General features: G+C 39.1%; 1 protein-coding gene across 4 annotated transcripts in view; it reads right to left on the reverse strand.

The window, feature by feature from the left end:
- Positions 1-25,118, reverse strand: part of TSC22D2 (TSC22 domain family member 2) — a 54,799-nt gene extending 29,681 nt beyond the window's left edge. Inside the window, exons 1-2 of one of the 4 annotated variants that reach the window (XM_079765003.1) lie at positions 22,083-25,117; positions 9,114-9,185 (exon numbers count right to left, since the gene is read on the reverse strand). In XM_079765003.1, coding sequence (XP_079621129.1) covers positions 9,114-9,185; positions 22,083-24,040 — 2,030 coding nt within the window. In that variant the 5' untranslated portion in view covers positions 24,041-25,117. Of the gene's footprint in view, positions 1-9,113; positions 9,186-20,053; positions 20,848-22,082 lie in introns of those variants that run through there. The other 3 variants (XM_079765005.1, XR_013813209.1, XM_079765004.1) reach the window with 3 other exon arrangements.
- Between the last annotated feature and the right edge of the window lie 648 nt (positions 25,119-25,766).

The raw sequence follows: 25,766 nt of genomic DNA on the forward strand, positions 1-25,766 counted from the left end.
TAGTTGCTAAGCATGTTATGCATTATATCAAATGCATCTACTGGTGGAAGAAATACAATGTATGGCTTAAAAAATGTCATTAATACAGTTATGAAAAGCTCTAGTAAGATAAGTTATCAATATTTTTAATAGACCATGTTTATTCACAAATGACTTATACTACTCATTCTTTCAAAAGTAAAAAGTTTATAGAGATACAAAAAAAGAAAGAAAATGGGGGTGGGAAAAGAAGATAAAAATGGAAAAGTAAGTGGAAGCCAGTTATGTATCACTCAAATATATGCAATAAGGACCTGCAGGCTTTGCTAACAGAAAGCTGAACACTTGACTCTGAGCTTTTATTAATAACAGCTAACATAAAGGAGATATAACTGTTCTTAAAATTTAAGGTATCACCACATATTAAGTCTTTAAGAATTGATATCTCATTTCTTAAAACAAAGTATGTTTATGATTATCACAGATATATAACTAACTTTTTTTTCCCCCTGAAAAACTAAGCAATATCTAAAATAGAAACAGCTCTTATTTGACCCAGTAATCCCACTTCTAGGAATATATCCCAAGAAATCAGAAACACCAATCAGAAAGGATATATGCACTCCTATGTTCATAGCAGCACAATTTACAATAGCTAAGATTTGCAAACAGCCTAAGGGCCCATCAGCAGTTGAGTGGATTAAAAAACTGTGGTATATCTACACTATGGAATGCTACACTGCTATAAAAAAGGAACTTTTACCATTTGCAACAGCATGGATATACCTGGAAAGCATTATGCTAAGCGAAATAAACCAGTTGGAGAAAGATAAATATCATCTGTTCTCACTCCTTTGTGGAATATAATGAACAACATAAACTGATGAACAAAAATAGATCCAGAGACAGAGAAACATCGAACGGACTGTCAAACCTCAGAGGGAAGGCAGGGGGGTAAGAGATCAACCAAAGGACTTGTATGCATTCATATTAGCATAACCAATGGACATGCACACTGGGGCTTGTCCTGGGGAGTGGGAGTGGCCGGGGAGGGGTCAATGGGGGAAAAAGGGGAGACATGTAATACTTTAAACAATAAAATAAAAATAAATAAAACAGAAACAGCTGCTCCAAATAAAGACAGAATTTTCTGAAGCTCAATGGTTAATAGTCACTGTGAATAGAAGGAATGGGATTAGTCAGATCAACTCTTTTCCTTCCTTGTTCCCCTTCTAATAGTGTGTGGATTTTGGGAGAGACTACCTTATTTATCTTGATACTAGAGGCCCGATGCACGAAATTCGTGCAAAGGGCTTGGCCCTGGCAGCTGCGGCCCGGCTTTGTCTGGAAGGACATCGGGAAGGTCGTTCAGCTGTCCAGTCTAATTAGCATATTATACTTTTACCAAGTAAAAATGTAGAAAGATGTATTTTTGGATTCCAGGACACAGGTTATATATACATCACTATTTCTGGGCCAATTATCACAATTAAAAACTTAAAAAAAAAAAGATGACAGTGAGCACCTTCTGAATTGTTAAATATTTATAATGATATTCAACCTTAGAAACAATCAGGAAACAAAATGGTATAGAAATGCTGGCTCTTAAGGATGTTAATCAATGATACACATTTAAATTATCACATTTAAATGAATTTGTCAAATATGAAAAATATTTTAGAAGTAGTCAACTGATACCTAAACACAGAAGCTAATTTTTGGTAAGCTAACACATTTACATGCTCTAATCAATCACAAGATCTAATATATTTCCTGACTTAAGTGATTTAGAATATTAATATGTGTGCATACACACACACACACAAATGTCAGCTAGAACAGTGGTCGGCAAACTCATTAGTCAACAGAGCCAAATATCAACAGTACAACGACTGAAATTTCTTTTGAGAGCAGAAAACCGACTTCTGCGCATGGGCCACGAAGTTTCAATCGCACTGTACGTGCGCGTCCGCACGTGGTATTTTGTGCAAGAGCCACACTCAAGGGGCCAAAGAGCCGCATGTGGCTCGCAAGCCACAGTTTGCTGACCACTGAGCTAGAATATTAGCCATTTCTCTCATCTTACTACTATCAACTCAAATTTTAATGAAAACAAAAGCACACAAGTTTCTGTTCTTTTCAAAGCCTTGGTTTACTTAAAACCCATTTGGTGAAAAATAAAAACAAAATAAACACCTTACCAACTATTTCCACCTTTTTCAATTGCTTCTCAGATTTCATTCTGAAAATAATTACCATGACCTGTCAAGAGTAGGCTGTGGTGACTTACGTTAAGAAAATTACTAAGTAAAGAGGAAAGTGGTAAACATATGTGCAGAAGCATATAATAATAGATGAGCAATTAATAATTTCTCATCACCAATTCTGAAGTTCTGTCATGCGCTGAAAATAATGTTAGCATGTCAGGTGTCCCATTTCAGCTAGCCATAGCAAAGCTCAGAGAGAAGAAATGCTATATATAAATATGTCAATCAACCTTCAGTCTTTTCTAGCCTTAATTTCTCTACCAAGCTGTAGATCTGCAGCTCCGGCTATATCCCAAGTATTTCCACCTTGACTCTCCATCAGCCCTTCAACTCATCCAAAAGTAGCTAAAAACAGAATCTCATCACTATTTTCTTCTTTCCAAACCAATTCTTATTTTATTTTATTTTATTTTAAATATATCTTTATTGATGTCAGAGAGGAAGGGAGAGGGAGAGAGAGAGAGAGAGAGAGAGACATCCATGATGAGAGAGAATCATGGACCGGCTGCCTCCTGCACGCCCCCCACTGGGGATTGAGCCCACAACCCGGGCATGTGCCCTTGACCGGAAATCGAACCCGGGACCCTTCAGTCCGCAGGCCGACGCTCTATCCACTGAGCCACACAGGCCAGGGCCAAACCAATTCTTTTAGTGCCATCATTCCCTCATTCAATTAAGTGTGACATTAAGCAGACAAATTTGACCGCTTCCCTATCATATCATATCCAATCTGTTGCAAAATTGTGTAATTCCTAACTTCTGATAACCACTCTCTTCATCTTCATTGTCTAATTAACGCCTTCATTACCTTTCTAGTATCTATCCAATCCAAGATCTCTTCTCTGTTGTCTTCCATTATTTTATGACCAATCAAATTTAACCATCCTTATCACGTTAGCCCTGTACTTTCACAGTGGTTCACAGTATTTTCTCTAACTGGAATGAATGCTCCCTCTTTCCCTCAGTTCTTTACCTCTTCATGACAAAATTCTACTCACCTTTCAGGTTTCAACTCAAAAAGCCACCTCCTAAAGAAGAAGCCTTGAACAATCCCTCCAGCTATACTGAGGTATAAAATGCTTGAATTCTAAATGATAGTTATCACTTTCAATCATATGATGATGTTTTTACCTGTGTTTTTTTTTTTTTTTTCCATATTAAGACACAGCTCATTGGTTTCTCTATTTGGGACCACCACTTAATTGTCTATGATATGGGATTCTTTCTGAATGGAGAATAGTTTGCTAGCCTTCCATTCCTTAAGCAAATATACAACTTTCTGAGGTTTTCTGATAACATGGCCAATGACAAAAAAGAAGTAAAAAACCTCAATTCTAATGCTTTTCTGGCCTCTTTTCCATTTAGAACTAAGGGAAATAAAACTTCACAAGAGTAGGGATTTAAAAAGTAATTGGCTCCTTTTCCCCCAATGGACTCCCCCGCCAGCCATTCCCACCCTGGGTAAGCCCCAACACCCTAGTGTCTGTGTCCACTGGTTATGCTAATATGCATGCATACAAGTCCTTTGGTTGCTCTCCTCCCTCCCCTACCATTTGTCTCTAGATTGATCTATTCTTGTTCATCAAATTATGTTGATCATTATATCCCACATGAGTGAGATCATGTGATATTTATCTTTCTCCAACTGGCTTATAAAAAAGGAGACATGTAAAACTTTAGACAATACAAAAAATACATTAATCTGGATAAAATCAAAGTAAAACATACCAAAAATTTTGGCATGCAGCTAAAGCAGTGCTGAGAGGAAAACTTATAGTATTAAACATATACATTGGCAAAAAAAAAAAAAAAGTAATTGGCTCTAAATCTTACTCAAAGTTAACATTCCTAATTAACAGCCAGTAAGACAGTTTTATTTTTTCTAGTGATGGCAAAACTATTTTCTAGGGGGCCCATCCACTTTCAGAAAGTTAGCTCCAGCCTGCCTGCTGAAACACCCACTTGGTTGTCCAGATAAGAGTATGCTAAGTAGATTGTCTAGTTAGCTTTGCATTAGCCATGACTATATATAGAAATGGAGCATAATAGGCCTGCCACCATCTTTTCCTGTTTATTCTAGTTATAAAAACACTGCCTAAAATTTCATTAGCTTTTGTAGCAGGCCTGTCACTCGCTAACTAAAACTATAAATGCTGTCAACTAATATACTCTACTTATTCAACCTTCCCAAATTTGCATACAAGTTCTTTCAATTTTTCAATTTCTGTTCATGCTTCAGATTATTAAATTTATAAATACTATCATCCAGTAATAGCTATGACTTCCTGCTTTAATGTCATCTGAACATTTTATAAGCATGTCCTTAAGGTTTTCATTAAAATCAGATCCAGTACTAAAAGGTGACAGGTTATAGAAATTTTGTCCTGTAATTTTTAGTGTCTTTGATTATCCTCTATTAGATATCCTTAACTAGAATAGGTAAAAATGTAATCAGATAATAAATTATCTAAGTACTAGATACAAATTATTAAGGAATATATTTAAGGTGGTTATAAAACAGCTCAGATTCATATACTCAAGGGAAAGGAAAGAGAATATCTAAATACAGGCAGAAGCAGACTGGTGAAAAGCTTCTCAACTTGGTAATTCTAATTTAAATAGAGAAGAAAACAGAGGGGCTATGAGAGAACTAATATAACCGCTAGTAGAGGACATTAAACCATTAACAATCTCAGACAAGTTATCCACTATTGGTGATTCTTGAAAAGTATGTAGTTTACACCTACAATTATGCTGAATCATATAGATGGATCTTAAACATAATACTGGATCAAAGGGCACAAAATATATAGTGAATTATTCTATTTATTAGAAGTTTGTTTGAGGTGGGAAGTGATAGAAAGGGGTCATTAAGCTTATAATATTTTGCATCTTGATCTGGATGTTGGTTGCACAGGTGTGTTCAGTTTGAGCTGTACATTTATGAATGGTGTACTTTTCTGATACAAATTATATTTCCATAAAATGATTTTTACAAAGATGTATCACTGAGCATTCAAAATATAGATTAGATTAGCCAAGTTCTGAAACCTGAGTTTTACCATTTGGGTTAACAAGTACTGGTGGGTGTTAATAATGAATCAAAGTTTCTTGGTGGATGAGTAAAACAACACAAAGAGTCTCACACAAGCAGCTTAGTTTTAATTTACTCCTAATTTCAAAAATAAAATCTCATCAGAAAAGTGATAGAAAATACTGGAAGCTTTTTCTACCATAAAATACTTTAGGTTATTTAAACACAAGTTCTTCCTAACCTAATGATTTTAAAACTAGCTATAAATAATTACTGTATAAAATTTAAGCAAAATCATCAAGTATCTAGTAAAAGACATACCATAAACTTACTTAGACATTAAGTTAATAACCCATGTGTACTACTCTTTATTTCTCTTAAAATATTGGTGCTATCATAAAGAAGGACAAGTTGATTCAAGGGGATGGTGCAACTAGCAACTATAACTCTTATCTGTTAACCACATTTATGCATTTTCTTCACTAACACAGATATATTGCAAGTTGTTTATCAATTAGGTTAAATCCTTACAAGCTACCTGATTTCCTGTTTAATCTACCTGAGCTAAAGTTTCTTCCCTCTAGTACTTTCTACCTTACTGACCTGATATTTACAAGAGAATAAAATTGTTGTAAATTCTTACTCTGAGTCTTTGCATTCGAAAGACTCACAATTAGTGCCTGCTCCCTAGTGATTAAGTTTCAAAAATAATTCTATTGATTTAACAAAGCAATGCCAATATTTAAATTTGGAAAGCAGTTCTTTAAAGCAGGAAAATAGAAAGTCAAAATTTAAAGCTACTATAATGAAATGCTAATAGGCTAAGCCCGTGGTCAGCAAAATGCGGTTCGTGAGCCACATGCGGCTCTCTGGCCCCTTGAGTGTGGCTCTTCCACAAAATACCACGGCCTGGGCAAGCCTATTTTGAAGAAGTGGCGTTAGAAGAAGTTTAAGTTTAAAAAATTCGGCTCTCAAAAGAAATTTCAATCCTTGTACTGTTGATATTTGGCTCTGTTGACTAATGAATTTGCCAACCACTGGCTAAGCTATCACTAAAAATGAACCTCTTCATGGTAAAATAATCCCCACAAAGCTAACTATGGAAGCTACATTATTCATTTTAATAAATAGTCCACACAAACATTTGGGCTTCCTAAGAAAGGCCTGTTTTATTTTTGACATATCAGTATTTACTGTCCTTATACACATTTAGTGACAGTTTCGGCTGAATGATTCTCTGAGGACTTTGCAAATGACAAATGGGGAGCCAGAAAACAATGATGGCACCTACAGTAAAAGGGAAAGGAAAGAGAATGTTTAAATATAGGCAGAAGCAGACTGGTGAAAAGCTTCTCAACTTGGTAATTCTAATTAAAATAGAGAAGAAAACAGAGGGGCTATGAGAGAACTCTAAGTCAATGTGAGAAAGGTAAATTAGCTACTTATATTTTGATTAAAAGATACTCTACGAAAAGAATCCTAGAAAAAGATCCCAGTCTTTGAAGTAGGCAAAACCAGGGTTCTTCGGATTTCTAGGGCAGGCTTAATGAAAACTGGTACAGGGCTTAAAAGCTTCCCCTACCGAAAATGATTTCCAAGACTTCATAAATAGGAGACTTAAATAGGCAAATTTATACCTCAAAGCAAGTAGAAGATGTAAGGGATTTACAGTCCCTTAAACGCTATTAAATACTGAATGATTCTATTAAATACTTACTTGCCAAATTAGTTGTAAAATTTTTAAAAATTAATAATAGTAAAAATGAACAAGACAATTTGGTGAGATCTAATACAAATGAGGTTAGGAAAAGTTATAATATTTTTAAAAGCTTAACACATACAAATCTTCAACCTCTGTCTGCAATGAAAAAGAATAAATAGTCCCACAATACTTTTTTAGCTAATTCAAAAGTCTAGATATCTGCCAAGTGATGTGGTAGATGTTTTGGAACTAATAAAGCTAGTTGCTACTACTCTTCTCAATTGAAAATTTAATAAGCTGGTTAAAAAGTTAAAAGGAAGCCACTGGTCAGTTTCTACCAGGTCAGGCTTGTAGCCTCAGTACCAACAGGCCAATTTACATTGAATACAGCTGATCTAGAATATGAATTCTGATTATATTTTGGCTTTAACATACTATAGACAATAATCCGTTAACTTTGTTGGCTCTGGAAAACAGGTTCCAAGGAAAAGAGAATATATTTCAACCCATGAGGAACTACAGATACAGTAACTTGCCTCATTTCTGATACCTTAAATGTTTCTGGTATCTAAAAACAAAACAAAACAGATAAGGAGCATTTAGCCGTAAAAACAAATGAAGAGCAGGTAATTTCTATGGTTGTTTTATAATGAAACAAAAGCAATCTTTTAGTATTAAATACAAATTATATTTTAAAAAAAAGCTCAAACCTTTCTACATTGATTTGATGAAAGTAGTTATCTTTCATACTGATGTCATGGCAGCTCACAAAAGTTAACTATTTGGAATAAATTATACATGTGAAAACTATTCTTACATTTCTATATAGAGTGCTATTCTTCCTTTTTCTAAGGGAAAAGTATGAAATATACACCAAAGTACTCACCCTGGCTGGCTACATCTGGCAAGCCATTTGAATGATTAAACCTTCATGCTTGTTTCATACCACAATTTACATTTATGCCTTAATTTATTGCTACAGTGGAACAATTTTACTTATTAATTTTAGCTGAACAATTTAAAAATGGAATTTATAAACATGGTTCTATAAATTTTAAAATGTCTTATTCTACAAGTAACTATTATAAAAACATTTTTAGTGAAGTAAGGAACACATCACAAAAAAGACAGTTTGTTAGAAAATTTCTTTCGAGTGACACACAAAGCAAATCAAGCCAAAGAATTAGAAGACTGTTACTATTTCTAGGCAACGTAGACCATGTCTTAACATGACATGTTAAGCATGACATGCACTTAGCAATACTCTTTCCAAATGAAAGAGATGGAGTTGAGTCCATGAGTGTTATCCAAACTATGCCAGAGGACACAAATGCGTTGCCAGGCAGAGTTGAAAGAACTTTACAAAGCTTTGTGAGAATTTTAAAAACATTATTTGCGCTCAACTTCTATTAATTAGACACAGAATGATGGAGTGCTAATAAACATTTAGCAAAATAACTCAACAGAGCATATACTACTTAAAATGTGTATTACGCAGAAAGATAAACCAAAGTATCTTTTACCATAAATGAACTCGACTTTATTCAATATTTTTAAAAGTTAAAAGTAAAATGTACACATTTCTGTGAGAAAACAAACCGTTTTAGGGATTTATAAAACAGTGATGCAGATCTAATGAATTCTAGCAAACAAGTTTGATGGTAAAGTATCTCGCCAAGAGTTAAACAATGACTACTACTTTAATTCCTTGGTTTTGTCCCTCCTCCAATTTCTTAATATAAAATAACATTTTGCTTTGAGTCACTAAGGCTTTTACAGAGAAATAAAAGTAGCACAAAATTAAAATAACTGTAGGCACTTTATTTTATAGAATATATTTTAACATTAAAATACACAAGGGCAAGTAAATATTTCATATAATAAAATCCAATAGAATATGTAAATCCTTCCAAAAATAAATATAATTAAAAGTTCAGTAAGAAGAAATGTTTATAGCCTATATAAAATATAGACTGTCCTTTTGGTTTATTTTGCTGCTTTTTCCCATGCTAAACACGAGTCCCCCTCTAAAATAAGAAATATCAGTTTTAGTGATGAGAAACCAGTACAGTGCAAAGCAATTCATGCATACACCTTTGCATGTACACATTCCATACGTGAGTATTCATACCTATCCCAGAGGTTCTTTGATTCCTGAAACGTGCTCAAATGGAACGCTTGGTAGAAAGCAGTTGAAGGATTCCTGTGAGATCCAAGAATTTGAGATGAGGTTGAGAAAATATAGTAAATTCACTACTTAAAAAAAAAAAAAGATGGAAGATTTCAGATTTTTAATACAGTATAACAGCTTCCAGAGAGAGAGGGAGGGAGAGTGAGAGCCATAATAAGGTTGCTTAAAAGCATTCTGAGCCCAAGCTGGTTTGGCTCAATGGATAAAGAGTGTCGCCTGTGGACTGAAGGATCCCGGGTTCGATTCTAGTCAATGTCACATCCTGGGTTGCAGGATCAATGATTCTCTCTCATCATTGATGTTTCTATCTCTCGCTCCTTCTCCCTTCCTCTCTGAAATCAATAAAATTTCAAAAAAAAAAAAAAAAAGGCATTCTGAGTGAAATTAAAACTGCACAATAATCCAGCAGACCCTGACAATTCAGGATCACAGTTCTAAAAGAAAAGGGTAATAAAAATCAAATCAAATATTAGCTAGTATTCAATTATGTTTGTGGTTACACCTTTATATATAATATACATGAATGTGACCAGTTCATTGCCTAATCAACACTACCCTTTATCAGATACTTTCATAAATCCCTATGTGTTTAGCAGTTTAATAAAGCTGTTGTGAGGTACATGTAAAATAAGTTGTACCTTCATAATACAAAATTCTTCATAGGATCTATTTGATAGGGTTTGATGATGAACAATGAGTCCTTTTCTAGGTTAACAAAATTTTCACCTTCAGAGTCTATTTATGTGTGGTTTCTCTCAGGTAGGGCAAAAAATGGTGCTGAATTGTATGGCAGCTTTCTAACTTCTAGTATTAGTAGTGTGACCCTTTAAGGGGTAACAGTTGGTGCATCTTAATTACCTTCCATCTCTACTATTCCCTAGGGACACTTTCCCTAGGGCAGTGGTCGGCAAACTCATTAGTCAACAGAGCCAAGTATCAACAGTACAAGGATTGAAATTTCTTCTGAGAGCCAAATTTTTAAAACTTAAACTTCTTCTAATGCCACTTCTTCAAAATAGACTCGCCCAGGCCGTGGTATTTTGTGGAAGAGCCACACTCAAAGGGCCAAAGAGCCGCAGTTTGCCGACTACGGCCCTAGGGCTATTAACTATAGAATCTTAACTGATGGGCTCACCTGGGCAGGCTCACAGCTAGCATGATCTACCTCACATCTCAGTAACGGCTTTCCAGGAGACTAATCTCTATTTTTATTTTTATTGATTTTAGAGAAGAAGGGAGAGGGAGAGAGGGAGATCGAAATATCAATGAGGAGAATCATTGATTGGCTGCTTCCTGCATGCCCCACACTGGGAATCAAGCCTACAACCCAGGAATGTGCACTGACCAGGAATCAAACAGTGACCTCCTGGTTCATAGGTAGGTACTCAACCACTGAGCCAGGGAAGCCTGGCAGGAGACTAAACTTTTGACAAACCTGCTCTTACAGTTCCCCTCCAGTGCAGCATATTTCTAAAGTCTCTCCCACTCCCAACCTGTACTTTAGGGAACTAACAAAAACTTGAGACATCACGTCTAAAATTCTTGATTCATGCTTCAGCAGAATAACAGCAGCATGTGCTAAGAATATGAGTGATTATATACTCAACACTAACTTTTCTACATTTATTAACTCAATTCTACAACAGCCCTAAGAGTAGGTGCTATTACTATTCCCATCTCACAAATAAGAAAACTGGGTCAGATAGAAGTAACTTGCCTTATGTCACAGTTAGTTAGGTGGCAATCTGGTCCCAGAGTTCATACTCCTAAATCACTATGCTAAATATATAGCAGAGTTAAATTTTAATCTCTCTAGGTCTGTCACTTTATCAGTTAAATAATGCAGAGTGATTCATATGTAAAGACTATATGGAAAGCTCCTGGTGGATAGACAATGCTTAATAAATGACAGCTATTATTTTATCATAAAAGTGAGGTTCAGATACAATATGACATTTCTGAGACCCTACCAGGTACCTTAAGAGAGTCTCTGCAGTGTTATTACAATAAGAAAACTATTTCCAAGTTCTACTAGAATAGCAATCAAATATCAATGATCAAACAAAATAATAAAATTCCATGACTTCAAAAATCAGATTAAGACCCACTGTGTTATCTACTGAGTTAAAAAGAAAACACACACACACAAAAATTTTTAAGAGGCATTTAAAAAATTTTAAATGGTAGGGTACCTCTTAAGGTGATCCAAAACTAGGAAAGGTAGACACAAAGCAGATGCCAGAGTGTCACCAAAGCAACTATTTGATTAATTAGGAGTCTTCAGTATGTGCACTTCTTTTTGCTTGTCCTACTTCAACTCCTTTCTATTCTTTTAACCTTTTTTCTCTTGACTAGGACTAAGGCAATCAAAGGCACTGATTAGATATCAAGAAAGGATTAAGAGGCTGCTAACTACTGTTTATTTAACAGCTTGTATCCTCTCTCAAGATATATTTGTCAGGTCTCTTTTTTCCACTGTACTTAGAATTGGTCTGCCAAATTAAATGAAAGCCAACTGAACCAATTGAAAACTCAATTTGGCTTTTTTACAAGGCTTACCCAGGACCACATGGGAACAAGTATGCTATTCATACAGGTTTGTTTGGAGACCTTGGGTTTAAAATAAACAGATTGACTTAAAAAGGGAAAGTAGTAAATACAAGAGAGTAACAAAGAGTAAACTTGGAAATTATTCTGCAAGCCTGAAATTTAAAATTCATTAAAGAGTATTTACAATATATTTATAAGGATAGCATTCTTTAAAAGAAATTCAGATCCTGACTTTGGAAAAACACACATATATTTAATCTGAATAAAATTCATATGCCAAATAAATTGGTTTTAAATAGTCATATGACTTAAGTTATGAAATTCCAGTATTTTTACAGCATAAACTAATAATGAAATGTTCTCAAAGTCAAATGTAGAAGTGAAAAAAGAAGTTATCTGTCATTAGTCATATATCTTGTGGTGAGAAAAGAACCTGTGAAATAAAATATTATAATTCAGGGATGGGGAATGTCTGGCTCACGGGCCGTATAAGACATATAAGACCCGAGAAATCATTTGGTCTGGCCCTGCCAAGGCATTAGGGGTGAGTTAATTAAATGGTTGACCAAATATAGCAAGCTAATTAAAAAAAAAAATAATTCTATATTGTTGAAAGTATTACATCTCAACCCTCTCTCCCCCCATTAACTCTTGCCAGTCCGCTAGCAGGCTAATTTTTTAAGGTGATAATTTTGTATGGCCTGTGAATAATGTTATAAATACCCAAATGGCCATTGGCAAAAAAAAAGTTCCCCACCCCTACTATAAATGAACCTAAATGTCAGAACCAATAGTGAGGTTGCTAAAGTTTGCAGTTAAAAATCACTTCCTACATATATTCAAAATGAAGGAACTATATGAAGTCATACAATCTATGTACTACAGAAAAACTCAGTATATTCCAAGGATAAAGACAGTAGTATAACATATGAAATTTTGGGTTTGTGGAATACTTCAGCTGGGGTGTTACCCATTAACTGAGGGATTTTTAGCAAATTTAACAAGAATTAGTCTCAAAACATTGATTAACAGGCACAGGTTAAAGGAGTCAAGTCTGTGAAACCTAGCTGACCAAGAATTTCAAAAGAGCCATTTGTAAATACAGACAGGCCTGATCATTTTTCAAAACCAATGAACATATTCTTTTCTCTCTTACTTTATATACTAAATAGTCTGTCATGTTAATTTCCAAGGACACGAAAGTAATACATCAGAAAGTTGACTCAAATGTGACATTTGTCTACTTGCTTTACTAAAGTACTACCTTTGTAGGATAACTAACTATAACAGAGAGAAAAAAACATACATATATACTATACCTCAAAACTAAGCTACAAAAATTGTAGAAGTTTAAAGGATGAAGTACATACATGAGCCCAGAACTCAGCAAATTTCTTCTTCTCTATGTCAAAACTCAACTTTAGAGATCTCTAAATAGAAACCAGGGAAATACAATAAGCAGAGGAACAGCAAGGGCCACTCCAACATTATCTATCATCTAGGGATTTTAAATGATTAAATATATCCTTTAGGTAATGGGTAACAATACAACAGATCAGTGGCTATAGTAAGTTTTTCCTTCCTCCTTACAGTTAGCAAAGCAATAATAATAATAATAATAATGATAACAAACTAACTCTGGGAATATCCAAGAGCACTGTCTTTGGAGTCAGAAGGCCTGAGTCTGAATCTATGCTTTGTCACTTAATATCTATGAGACTCAAATCCTCAGAGCCTCAGTTTCTTTAATTCATAAAAAAGGGGTAGAAACACTTCCTTAGAGTTGCTTAACAGATCAAATCAGATTACATATACATACAGCCTAAAACAACCTTGGTTTGTGTTTAATATAGAGTTAGTTTCCAAGGCATGCTGTATTAAAAATACTTTTTTGGGCTACTCCAGCCATGAAGACAGAAGAGAAGCAGTCCAGAGATGGAAGACGCTGACGTCACCTTGCCATACTAGCAGTCAGCAGCTGTGCATCACTGCAGGTTGCCCAGGACCAAACCAGAGAGAGTCGGACCTGCATTACCACCATTTGTCCACCATCCCGAACTGAAATGTCAGTGCTGACATGTACACATAAGGAACTGCTGGACATTGAAATTGGGTCTCAAAAGAACTGTTGGCCCAGAAAGAAACTCACTACAGACTGATTCATTTGCCTGTCACCGTAACCATTATTGTTTGTCTCATTTTTGGTTCTTATAAGTGTATTTCTAACAGCACATGATCTCACTCATCTAGGGGAAATAATGAACATAGACTGACGAACAAGAACAGACCCAGAAACAAGGAAGCACGGATCAGACTGTCGGGCCTCAGAGGGAGGGTCGGGGAGGGTGGGGGTAAAGGGGAGAGATCAACCAAAGGACTTGTGTGCAAGCATATGAGCCTAACCAGCGGTTAAGGACAACAGGGGGGTGGGGGCATGTGTGGGGAGGGGTGTGGGATGGGAATGGGGGGGGGGGGGTGAGGACAAATATGTGATACTTTAATCAATAAAGAAATAAAAAAATAAAAATAAAAAATACTTTTTTGGTAGACTATCTTAACATATACCAAAATACTTCATCATTATTAAGGTAATATTTAGGCAAACAAACTACTTAAGGTAAACAGAATATTTAAGCTAGAGCTATTTAGTACTTTCCCATGAATGAGAATCCTGACTTCTGGGACTCAGAGCGCCCCTAGGATTTCCTTATACTAGTACACAATTTTATCACAAGATTTTAATTAAAAACAGAATATTCACTGAAAAGTGTATTGCAATGGGTTCAATATACATACTACTTTAATAATAAAAGCTTCAAGAAACATCTTCAACAGCAACCATACAGTTATGATAAAAATCTAAAATTTCTTACCATGACATTTTAGCCCATCACTCTGGGTTCTTGTCAAATTAATCGCATCATTTCCCAAATCTGACATAGTCTCACTCTTCCACACTATTATACAAACTGCCTTCTCCCTCTACTTGGAAAATCATCCCCTTCTTTTATCAGTGGCCTAATATGAATGAGCCTTTTAAGATTCAGTTCAAGAGTTAGCTTCAGAAGACTGCACAGGTAATAATGGGTTGCTTCTGAGGGCAGAAACTGGGTAGTTAGAGGAAAGAGATGTCAGAGACACTTTCAATTTATACTCTTGTACATTTTGCCTTTTAAACTGTATAAATATATTTATTACCTATGCAGAGAGTAAATTAAACTGTAAGTCAGTCTAACTACTTCCTCCCCACACCAAACTGATATATGGATATCCTAAATTGTTTCCATCAGCACCTTATATTTACTAATTATTTTCAGACAGCTTGAGATCTTTAAGGACAGAATAGTCCTATTTCTGTATCCCGGGACTCAGACTCAGAGAGCTCAAAGGTAGTTGAATGATTGATATATCATTGCTTTAAATGTCTTCTTGGATATTCAACCTACTTACTATTTGTAAACTTCATTAAAAAAAATCTTTTAAGTCTCACCCAAGGATATTTCTTTATTGATTTTGAGAGAGAGAGAGAGAGGAAGGGAGAGAAACATCTATTGGCTGCTTCCCGTACACACTCTCACCAGGGATCAATGCCCTGACTGGGAATCGAACCCAAGACCCTTTCTTATATAGGACAACACTCCAATCAACTGAGCCACACCACACAGGGCTGTAAATGTCATTTTTTTGGTCAAACAATAATCTGGTGGTAGGAAAAGGGTTTGACGGCAGCTCTATTATGAAATATGTCTAAATATATGAACTCATACATAGGGAACTTAAAAAACCTGACCAAGTTTCAAATTCTAATTTTACCAAAGAGGAAAACTGAGAGACATTAAATGACCTGACCAAAGAAACCAGCTAAGTGGTAGAGGAGCCAAGATTACAACACAATTTGCCATACTTCTGGCCTGAAACAATATCTCCTCTTCTGATTACATCCATACCATGCAATTACACTTTCAGATCAAAACAGAAGACTCTTGGTATGATTTGTAGCATGTCAGAGGTGATCTGGGAGGGCAGTTAGGACACTGAAATACTGACGTTTCTATGATGTATGCTTGCCATACATACTGCCTTATGTTATGAGCAGATAGTTCACAAATTGCATAACTTATTTAATTCTCTCAAACTCTCAAAGGGAGAAACAAGAAGCTTAGAGGACTAAATAAATAGCTCAAGGACAGATGCCTCAAGTATGAAGGAAGTTGGATTTTGTCCCAGACATATCTGACTCCATTATCTGTAATTGTCAGTCATATAACATGCTAATGCTATAATTAAACACACCATTGATTTTCTTTGAACAGTTTCCCTCTCCCTTTTGGTTTTGTTTTCAAAGTCCAGGTAGACCATATACCAAGCAAGGATTTGTTTTGGTTTACCTTACAAAACCATTAAGTAAAACTGAATTCTAATTCTACTTTAGAAACTAGTTGGCTTTAAACTTTGTTTTGGGTATCCCTCATTCACAAATTTAATGATTAACTTGTGTGATAACGAAGAGGGATAGCCTAAAATATTAAAAATAACCAGCATTTATAATAATCGACATACTAATCAATTTCTCTTCTAGACATCAATAAATCTTTAGTCAAATTTTAGTGAGTTTATGGGAAAGGAGACTTTATGCAACTTAACATTCAAACTATGTGTCTTGTCTACTCTGATTAGTATATATTAGCAAGGCACTTACTAATAATCTGTATACTAGGTGAACTTATTAAAATTAACTCAATGACCTGCAGAACTGTCACATAACCATCATATGTAAATGTACAACTTAATGGATGAGAGTTCATTTTTTAAAACAGATGTTAGCTTGAGTACAAAGAAAACTAAAAACTTGTATCTAATTCTGGGCATTAAATTTGAAAGGTAAATAATCCAAGTGCACAGGTGAAATTTAATTCACCTGACTTAGAAGTAGAAATTATACACATACCTTTTACAGGTTAAGCAGACAATCAATATATCTTTAACATTATCAATCAAATTTAAAGTGTATACATTAACATATATAATGAAAGTCAGGTAATGATACAAATTGGTTACTATTCCTAAATCTTTATGAAAGAATCCCAATTTTTGTCTTAAGAATTAAGATTAAGAATATAACAAATAGGAGTGGATCCAGAGACATAGAAGCATGGAACAGAGTGTGGAATCTCAGAGGGAAGGGGGTGGGAGGTAATTAACCAAAGACCTTGTAGGCATATATGCATAACCCATGGACACAGACAATAGGGTGCTGAAGGCCTGGGGGGATGGAGGGTGGGGGAAGGGACTGGAGGGGGTCAATGGGGGCAAAAATAATATAATAAAATTGAGTAATAATTTGATATGTTCAAAAATTGCTGTGGAAAGATCTAAATTATAACAATTCAGGTAGGCATATTCTTTGTGGATGTAGTAATTCATATTATACCATCTAATCACAAGTCCACTGGTTTAGTATTTAAAACAAACTTAAATGATTTATTCCAATTCAAGAATTGTATTACATATACTCCTTTAATACTGTCCGTCAATTATAAAGATTTCTTATTAAAAATCTGCTCTTCCCATTAATAGGAAATGACTTAGGATACATATTCATTCAGGCTACATTTAACCAGACCTGTTTATTTAAAGCCTCTCTTCCTCATACTCAAGAATAATGCAATTAAGAAATAAACAGTTTCTGTTCAGAAAAGGAAATACATACTGGTTAAACAATTATTAGAAGTAATTAGACTATGGTTCCTCACTAGTAACAAGTGCTCCTATCCTTCTGAGATCACATTTCATGTCATTTCACTATATTTTCTGTCTTGGTTATCTGCCGTCACTCTCTACCCTCACATTCCCCCGCCGCCCTCCCCCCAATTTTCTTATTTTAGGAAAGAAAAGTCAAGATCCTTTAATACTTCCCTAGCAACCATTCCTCAGGAAAGAGATTCATTTTGGTTTCTTTACCATCTAATAGGTGGGGCTGCTCTTTGCTACTGGAGGGCACTAGAGAGCATGACTGCTTCCAATCTCCTTTGGTACGGAGAAAGACTTAAACACCACTCCAAATTAGCAAGTACCAGATCCATAAATCCAGTACCATGTTTTACTGTTTCCAAATTAGTGCTATCAAAAGATTGGTATTAAAATTTATTCTCAGGAATAAGAGAACATATATACCCCACCCCACTACCAGTACTATAAAAAATGACTTCTCATAAAAGCAATTAAGTTCAAGATACACTCCTTCCCCTGCAAGGAAAAAACAGGGGTAACTAAAACAGTTACTTCGAGTACGTCTTATCCTCACACATACAAGCCCATGTTTTCTAAAGAGTTAATCAATGTCCAGCCTATATGATTTAGTCCAAACTTTTAAACAATGTATGTGTCACTGAATTTAAAAGGCCATATTCCTACTCATACAACTCTTGGTTTTGTGATCATCAGCCTTTCTGGATGAATCAATGATAATTTCCTTAATTTTAGTCATCGACATGGCACTCTGATGAGTGTACATCAACATCAGTTCTTAGTAAATAATATGTCACTCATACACGTGATTTTATACTTGGATTACAAAATCCTTGGTAAGAGTACTTAGATAAGTATAGATGGCATCTACTGTGTAATTTAAATATCAACTATAAAGCTGGAAGGGCAAAATTACCTCCACAATTCAATATAGATAAAGAAAAATAAGCTCTAATTATCTATTGAGTTATAATTCTGCCTCCTGATATACATTTACGTATATATGTCTAAAACTGTACAAACAAAATTTCTATTTATAGCAACATACCAGGACACATCACCAACCAATTACAATTTATAATACCTTACCAGTAATAAATAACAAACACAAATAAAACCATGAACAAAATACAGAGATATTTGCCACTAAGGGATCCTTACAATCATGTTTTGTTTTTTTAAATAAATATGTAGAAGTTAATTGGAAGCATATACAAACTCCATCTGGGCAGGGGTGTCCCCAAAGGGCACCCCCTGGGGAGGGGCCCCAAATGGGAAAAGCCTGCTCTCTCTCTCTCTCTCTAATAGGAAAATCAATCTAAAAAAAATATGTTTCGTGTCCCTTTGTCTCTGGTTTTTATATTCTGCAGTTCTTTGTCTGAACCTGACACCTTCTAATACCCTTCCTTGATTTAGGACTTACAATCATGTTTTCAACAGTGTTTTGGTTGCAATTGACAGTTCACAATTGCAGCCATTCATAAGAGTTCCTGGAATGTGGCTTACAGAGTTCACATTGGTCAGCTATCTATGGAAAATTATCTGTACTGCATTCGTTTTCAAAAAAGGTCAGTAATATTTTGTACCTCCCCCACTTATCAAAAAGGAGCCTGTTAAGTATACATGTAGTTTAAACAAATTTTATAACGTTCACTGTAAAAATGGCTACACATTTTTCTATGATATATTTTCAACCACCATTATAGCCTCCACTTTACACAAAATCAATTTGGTGCATCTCAACAAATGATCATATGCCTAATGAGAAAAGCTAACTTTATGGTGATAAATAATATATGGCCAATGGGCAACGTTAACCAAGAACTTTATGATATTTTCTTACTTTGTATAAACAAACATCAGCCCTTTTAAAGGCATGATAATATTATGATGTAATAATATAAGCTCTTTTCTGATTCGTTAAAATAGGCAGTCTCAAAATGAGCCAATATGGAGAGCCTTGTATTAGTAATGGAACCAAAATGACAACATAAAGTTTTCAATATATCAACCAAAATCACCTCAATCATTTTTGTTAATCTTCCATTTTCCTTTCTTTTCTCATCTTTTTTAAAGCAAACACCTTACTTTACAAATATTTTCTTAAGATCTAAAATTTGTCTCAACCTATTCATAAAATTTAATTCGTAATTACTCAAGACTTCTCACTTCATTTTATTTTACATTTGAATGACTGTAAATAAAACTGCATATAACCTATATACTTTTATTAACCAGTCACCCCAATAAATTCAACACAACTTTTTAAAAACTGTATGCAGATTTTAATTTAGTAAGCAACCCCAAATCACCATATTAAAATTACGACTGTGCTAGTAGTACTTTATCCTCAAAAGTACTCAATCAGTAATTTAAACATACACCTAGAAAAACTGTGTTATTTAATTTCAAGCACAGAACTTTAAAATGCCTCTTTTCCAAAGGCTTCCCATTAAAAAACACACAACTATTTCTAGTTAATGGATTTATTCCTTCACCAGGTATGTTTGTTGCAGTGACAAAAGAGTCAAATGTGTAACATTACATCTTGGAAACTAGCTTGTTAAATTGAAAACCAATGAAAGACTATAACAAAAATTAGAAATGAACATTTGATAAGCAACAGATTTTAAAAGGCTGGGTTGGGGAGGGAAGTGCCATATTTAAAATAGCACTGCACACACATCAAAATTCCTACACTGGATTAACTGTTGCAACTGATACAGTAGTATCTGCAGTTCAAACATTCACATGTTTAGAAATGAGATGAGATTATCAACTCTTTTAATAAGGAGAGGAGAAATAAATGCATCTTAGAGGTATACTCTAAAAATACATCCCAGAGTTTCTATTTGTCAACAGATTTCTCTGCTTCATGCCATATCATCATGATATTAGAGTTATGAGGAATGCAATTACATATGCTCTAAACTGAGAGAGGTGTGAAGAGAATAGAAAATACATTCTTCATTCACAGGTGTGCAGGTGTTTTGGGAGTGGGTTAGAAAACCAGTCATAATTTCTTGAAGAAATATGGGGGCAGTGTCAAACAGGAACAGGGAGGTAAGCAAATGCTTATTTACTAACCCACCAGAAAAAAATAGTTTCTGGCAGCTAGAAAAGGGAAGGTCACCTGTTGACTATTACCAAAGGTGAACAATTAAACTCAATCTGCATTTTAGGTGTGTGCCCTATGTGTGAAAATATGGGAGCAAAAGAGGGATTTTTCTGAGTGGCTTTGTGGAATCAGTTTCTTTACTTGGTAGTTCCATCCACATAAAATTTCGCAATGACTAGCTAGCTGAGCTCACTTATGGACACGTGGAATTCTCTAAGAGTTCTCAAATAGAAGAAAGACTCCCCACAAGCAAGTCACCTACAAAAAAAGATGAACTTTGAATTACAAAAAGCAGAGAAGATGAATTTCAGTAAGCATTTTTCACACCAACCAACAGAAGTATATAAAATACAAGGCTAAACAGAAATGAAAAGTTAAGTATATGAAGGAACCCAGAGGAAACATACCAATTATTCCATAAAACAGATTTGATCTTTTAACACATCTAAAATTAACCTTTCTGAAAACAAAACCTCCAACAAATAAATGTCTACCTGTGAAGTGCCTGAAACTTTCTCTGTAGTTTTGAAATATAATTTTAAAGCTGTGACAAATCCGTTTTTAAAACTTGCGTTAAGTATATTATGTTCTTTTCATTTTAATTTCCTCAAAACCATTTAAAATCCTCATTAAACAATAACCAAACATCAACTGTTGTAGGATTGATATGGCAAATACACCAATTTCCACTTAAACAATTAAAGAAGCTTCCCTTAAATGGAGCCAATTGCTGACAGTTACCCCTTTACTATAAAATTACTCTAATTCCAAGAACTACAGGTTTTTACTACAGCTCATATCACCCTTTCCTATAGTACAAAGACTGATGATGGAAGTATTTTCAGATACACTTTTACTTTCAAAAAAAAAAATAGTATCTAAAGAAGTAAGTCACTGGGAAGCCTCTTGACTTTCTATTCTCTTTCATTAAAAGGCTGAACGAAGATATGATCTTCGAAGCTGGATTTGACATTTCAAGATTATCTCTCCAGCCTTTCCAGATACAGAGATAGATATCTTACATGGATCTTTCTGTACTAAAGGACCTTCTGGTTTTCCAGAATGGCAAACTTCTAATTGTTTCATCTCAAAATTCACACTGACAAAAGTCTGCCATAAGTGTTCAAGTGTGATTGACATCTAAAAAAGGGACAATCCTGTGGGGCATAACCTACTAGCTACCATCTCTAAATTGAGAAGATTAAGATAAAATCCATCCTTTTGAATAAAAAATGTTGCATTCCTATCCATTTTAGTATGTTTGAGCAACTGTGACAAGACTAATTCTCTCATTAGCCACCTTTACATGAGCAATCTTTAAAACTAAAGGTGTTTTTTTAAGAATTGATAAATCAACTTTACTAAACGCTAATTGTTATATTTAAAACTGCTAACAGCCTCAAATTGAAAAAAGAACTCTTCCAAAGTTGCATCCTAAACTACAATGTTTGACCAAACATTCCTATAAAATATTTTATATAAGATTTTCATACCTGTCTTCATCACCATCAACAGGAATAGCTATGCTGAATACAGAGGTGGCCAGACTGTTCATAGGTGTTAACTGAAGGGGATTTGCCAGGGCATCTGGAACAGGAGGCTTCACAACAGGCTTATTTTCAGCAATGAGAGAAAGTGGTGGTTGAGGTAGGGGTTCTGATTTTCTTCTAGTATCGTCAGCTTGTCCGACTAAAGGCTGGGTCTGAGTCTGAAACTGGCTTAGGTCAGACTGTGGTAGACTTGTTGGTGCACTGGGTGTGCCTTGCGCTAAAGGCAGCCCGACTTGCTGGATTATGCTGCCGCTCCTGCTGACTGGCGTATGGCTGCTCAGCTGCTGCGACTGGACCAGGGCCGCGGGTACATGTGGCATAGTAACAGATGTGGTAGGCATACTGGGCACGCTTGGAGCGGGCACGGCGGCAGGCACGTTTGGAACTCCGGGCACCATGGTGTGAGGGCCACCAGACGCGGCTGACGGCGCACCGCTGCCTCCCACCTGCGGTGAAGGCGCGGACTGGGGCTGCCCGGCCCCGGTAGGAACCAGGCCCGGCTGCACCGTGCCTCCCACAGGAGCCGGGGGAACTCCAGCCGGCTGAGTAGGCGCGGCCTGCCCGCCTGGCGCGTTTCCCGGCCCCGGAGCCACGGCTTCATTGGGCAGGGAAGAGGGGCCCATGATCTGCGCGGCCCCCGAGGAGGCATTGTGGCCAGTGCCCACCGGAAGGCTGGCCCCTGCGCCGGCGGCCGAGGGCTGCGCGGGGCACGGCGGCTGCAGGCCGGCCACGTGCTGCTGCAGGTACTCACTCGGGCCGGAGGGCTGGACGGGCAGCAAATGCCCCGGCGGAATCTGAGGCTGGGCGTACGCGAACTGCTGAGGCTGCGGCGTCGCAGAAGCGCTGGCGGCCGGGCCAGACTGCGGAGGCAGAGACACGCCGGGTTGCGCCAGGGTTACATTCGTTAGCGGAAGACCCTGTCCATTGGGCCCCGGGGGGACGACGCCCGGCCCGGTTCCCTGGGGCTGGCTGGGCTGCGGAGCCGCCATCACTTGCTGCGGCCCGGCCGCGGCTCCCGGGAACGATGGCCTCGAAGCCAAGCCTGGAGCCACAGCCCCACCTACGGGCGGCGGCGGCGGCGGCGGCTGGAGCTGCCCAACGCCAAAACTCGGCGGCGGGGCCGGAGCGGGCAGGCTCATTTTCTCCGACGGGGGTAGCTGTGACACAGCAGTCAGGGAATTGTCAGTTCCCGAGTCGGGCCCGTGGGCCCCCGGCATGGAGGCCACCACCACCACCACCGACCCTCCGGTGGCGCCCAGGCCACTGTCTCGCTCCGCAGTCTGGTCGAAAGTACTGCTGTGCCGAATGCAATCCCCGGACCTGGTCAGGACGCTGCTGTCCGAGTCCCGCTCATAGTATTCCATGCACGTCCATCGACCGCGTCGGTAGGGCTCCCCGCTCCCGTGGTCCAGCTTGATCACGCGAAAACGGGAACTGCAAGTGGTGGGGGGCTGCGATGGAGCTGGCCCCGCCGACGAGCCCGCGGCCGGGGGGGCGCCGGGTGCCCCCGAAGCGGGGGCTGAGGTGGCAGCTGTCGCCAGAGTGTTGGCCAGCGCCCCAATCACGCTCCGGGCCGACACGGCTCCTCCTCCGTTGGCGGGAGCAGCCGCCGCGGCCGCTAGCTGCCCGTCCAGGAGGAGGTTTGGGGAGACCGTCCCGGGAGTCTCCGCATCCCCAACGTTGTTGAGAGTCTCTTCGGAGGAGCTGCGCTCGCAGACCTCCTCGGGGCCGTAATCCGTGGCCCGAGACACGTCAAATATCTCGGAGGAGACGTCCTCGGTGCGCGACTCGTCCGGGTCGTCCAGGCTCTCGGTGTCCTCGGTGATGCTCGTGGCCACCTGGGCCGTGGTGACACTGGTGATCTGGAAGCAGCTCTTCTTCTTGGCCGGCATCTTGGACATGGTGGGGAAGGCCGGGGGGCCGAGGGGCACTGCGGCTCCGCGGCGAACTCGCTGGGAACCAGGAAGGGCCGGGCACGGCCCCCAAAGACACAGTCCGAGTCCGCGCCGGGGGTGAGGCCCGCCGCCGGGGGAGTCACGGGCTGATCCGGGCGCCCGCTCCGGGAGACATCCTCCTCTCCCTCTCCTTCTCCGCGTCGGTCTCCGGCGCGGCCGCCGTCTCACTCGCGCGGCAGCGGCTCCTCCTCCGTTTTCGCCTCCCGCAGCCGCGGCGCCTCAATTCAATCCCCTCAGCGGCGGCGAGAGCGCGGTCCCAGGGGCGGGCCGGCGGCGTCCTCCTCCCGTCTCCGGGCCGCCGCGGTCAGTCCCGCGCCGCGCGGTCCGCAGGCCTTGGCTGGGGGCGGGAGTGGGAGGGCGCAGGGGAGGCGGCGGCGGCGGCGTGAGGGGCGGTGCTGCCCCGCTCGGGCTGCTCTGGCCGCTGCCGGCGTCAGCTCCGGGCTCGGACGCGGAGGGCAAGGAGCGGCGGGTCCGGAGCCGGGGTTTCTGGTTCGGCCCAGGGCCGCGGGCGGGGGCTGGCTGAAGGTCCGCGGGCGGGCGGGCGGCGGGGCTTCGGCGCGGGCGGGAGGCCCTCCCTCCCCGGCACTAGCCGGAGCTCAGCCCCGGGGACATGTCGAGCGTCTCCGGCGGAAACCCTCTCCAGGGGAGGGAGGGGAGCGCCGGCTCGGTCCTCCCCTTACAGGGGAGCCACCCCCGCGGGCGGCGGCGGCAGTCCCGGCCTCCCCTCACAGCTCCGGAGAGTGAGGGGCGGCGGCCGGCCGGCCGGCGAGCGGAGGCGCTCCGGAGGTGTGAGGTAGCGGCGGTCGCTTCTTCGACTGCTCCTCGGTGCGCCCGGTTCCAAAACCCCGGAGAAACTGAAATTCAAACTGCTGAAGCCGCGGCTGCAGCTCCCTCCCCTCGGCCAAGATGGGGCTGAAATGGCCGCGCCAGGGATGCTGGGAGGAGCAGCAGCCCCGCTGCCGCCGCCGCCGCTGTCGACTAAAATGCCGCCGCTGCCGCAGCCACCGCCAGCGCCGCAGCCGCCGGCGTTCCTTGACGCAGGGCGTCATGACGTAACCGCCCCGCCCCCTCCGGTTTCCTGCAGTTTCGCGTGGAGGCTTGAGGGAGGTAGTGGGCGTGGCTAAAGGTTAAAAAAAAAAGGGAGCGGTTTTTTTTATTTAAATTTTTTTTAAATTTAAATTTTGCCTTGCAGGTCTTTAAGAGTAGAATAGAAGAGCTAATGGCTCTTAAATTCCTAGCATAGAGAAGCTGCAACCGCACCAATCGAATGTCTTTATGTCTGTTCCGAGACATTGAAAGACTGGATAGAGGTCATGTGCTGTGTCTAATAATGTTTAGCAAAATCTTCGTGAAACGAGGGCGATAGGAATGGGGTCTGGGGGCATTTAGCTAGGATAAAGAGGGAGATGGCTGGAAGTACCAACTCACTTAAAAAAGTCTTTCCTGCAAGGAAATGTTATAGTCTGAGGAGTGAAATGATGAGAGAAATGGGGATGATTAACCAAGAATAGCAAGCCAGATTGAGTCAGAAAATGATCTTTCAGCCAGAAATTGTCTCCAACAATGGCATCAGGAGATGGTTACTTGCCCAGGGTGAGGTCAGTTTAAAAAAAGACTAGAGGTTACCAACATATTCCTAATTTTCCTGTATTTGCTGTGATTCCAGCATCCA

The sequence above is a fragment of the Cnephaeus nilssonii genome, assembly GCF_951640355.1.
Source record: "Cnephaeus nilssonii genome assembly, chromosome: 3".
NCBI lineage: Eukaryota > Metazoa > Chordata > Mammalia > Chiroptera > Vespertilionidae > Cnephaeus > Cnephaeus nilssonii.